A 1,322-nucleotide genomic window follows, 5' to 3' on the forward strand; every position below is an offset into this window, starting at 1 on the left:
TTGTTCCAGTACATACCTAATATTTTGGTTACTATATTTTCTGGTACTGTAGTACTATCATTTTGAATGCTTTAGAATGCTCTAAACTAGTCGGTAATATACTAGGTTCGTTTCTAGCTCACTTACTCAATTCAAAAGCCGCTTCACTTAAAACGGTAATTAGATCGTCGCGCAGCTGACATACTTCTCTCTTCGTGTTCGCTCCTCCCAAAAATCAACATAAAAATCTTGACATATCGACTGACAGACTTCAGGATATTGTTCTTTCTGCGGTCAACTTCTCCAAACAAGCTACCACTAAGTACGAAGAGGTTATCACTCCATAGGTAATAGTCTTGAGGCAAAAAATATTAATAGGCTTGCTTGGATCTTCTCGCCATAATATTCTCTGAAAATCACGCTGCGATTCCGATATCCACACTTGCCGGTACATTTTTTTTATATCCGCCGTCAGGACATATCTATGAGTACGGAATCTAGCCATTATAGTAACTAACTCTTCCTGAATGCAAGGACCTTTCAGCAGTACCTCGTTTAAACTCACCCCTGTGTCTGTTTTCACAGATGCGTCGAACACCACTCGCAACCGCGTACTCGTACTGTGCTCATTAATTACCGCATGGTGAGGCATATAATAACAACGCTCTTCTTCTATCGACGATCGCGCTTTTTCTGCATGCCCTAGCATGATATATTCATCAATAAATTTGTTGTATGACGCTTTAAGCTGAGGGTCAGCCTGAAGTCGCCTTTCTAAAGATAAAAATTGACGCAAGGCCATGTGATATGATTTACCCAGCATAGATGGGTCTTTGAATGGTAGTACAACTGTAAATCTGCCATCCGTTGAGCAACGAACATTTAATTTATAATGTTTCATACACATTGTCTCCTCTAATGTATAAGGAGCTTTAGCATTAACCTCCTCCAGTCTCCAAAACTGTGCCATTTGGTCTTCAAGCTCACTAATTTTTGCCAGTTCGGTTGTCGTTACCGCCGACATACAGCACTCTTGCCTGTCTAATGCAGTTGCTGGAACCGGACCAGCGATCACCCATCCGAGATGCGTGTTTTGTAACACCGGGCCGTTATCCATTGGTTTAATTTGACCATGCTTAATCAAATCAAAGAATATTTCGGCGCCCAAAATTAAATCGATGCAATTTGGATTATTAAATGACGGATCATCCAGTATTGTTTCTTTTGGTATATTTAATAAAGCAGTGCTGATTGGTCTAGCTGGCAAATTATTTGTTAATTTTGGTAAAATAAAAAAAATCCAATAAGAGTGAATATTTAGATACACGTGATTCCACAGTAGC

General features: G+C 39.6%; 1 protein-coding gene across 1 annotated transcript; it reads right to left on the reverse strand.

The window, feature by feature from the left end:
• Window positions 1-250: 250 nt before the first annotated feature.
• Window positions 251-1,239, reverse strand: LOC126909955 (uncharacterized; the record flags this gene model as incomplete). Its single annotated transcript, XM_050692360.1, has 1 exon — window positions 251-1,239. A coding segment is annotated over one exon (989 nt), but the record flags the coding sequence as incomplete, so codon positions are not given.
• Window positions 1,240-1,322: the final 83 nt, after the last annotated feature.

The sequence above is a fragment of the Daktulosphaira vitifoliae genome, unplaced genomic scaffold (genome assembly GCF_025091365.1).
Source record: "Daktulosphaira vitifoliae isolate Bord-2020 unplaced genomic scaffold, ASM2509136v1 Scaffold_2550, whole genome shotgun sequence".
Taxonomy (NCBI): Eukaryota; Metazoa; Arthropoda; class Insecta; order Hemiptera; family Phylloxeridae; genus Daktulosphaira; species Daktulosphaira vitifoliae.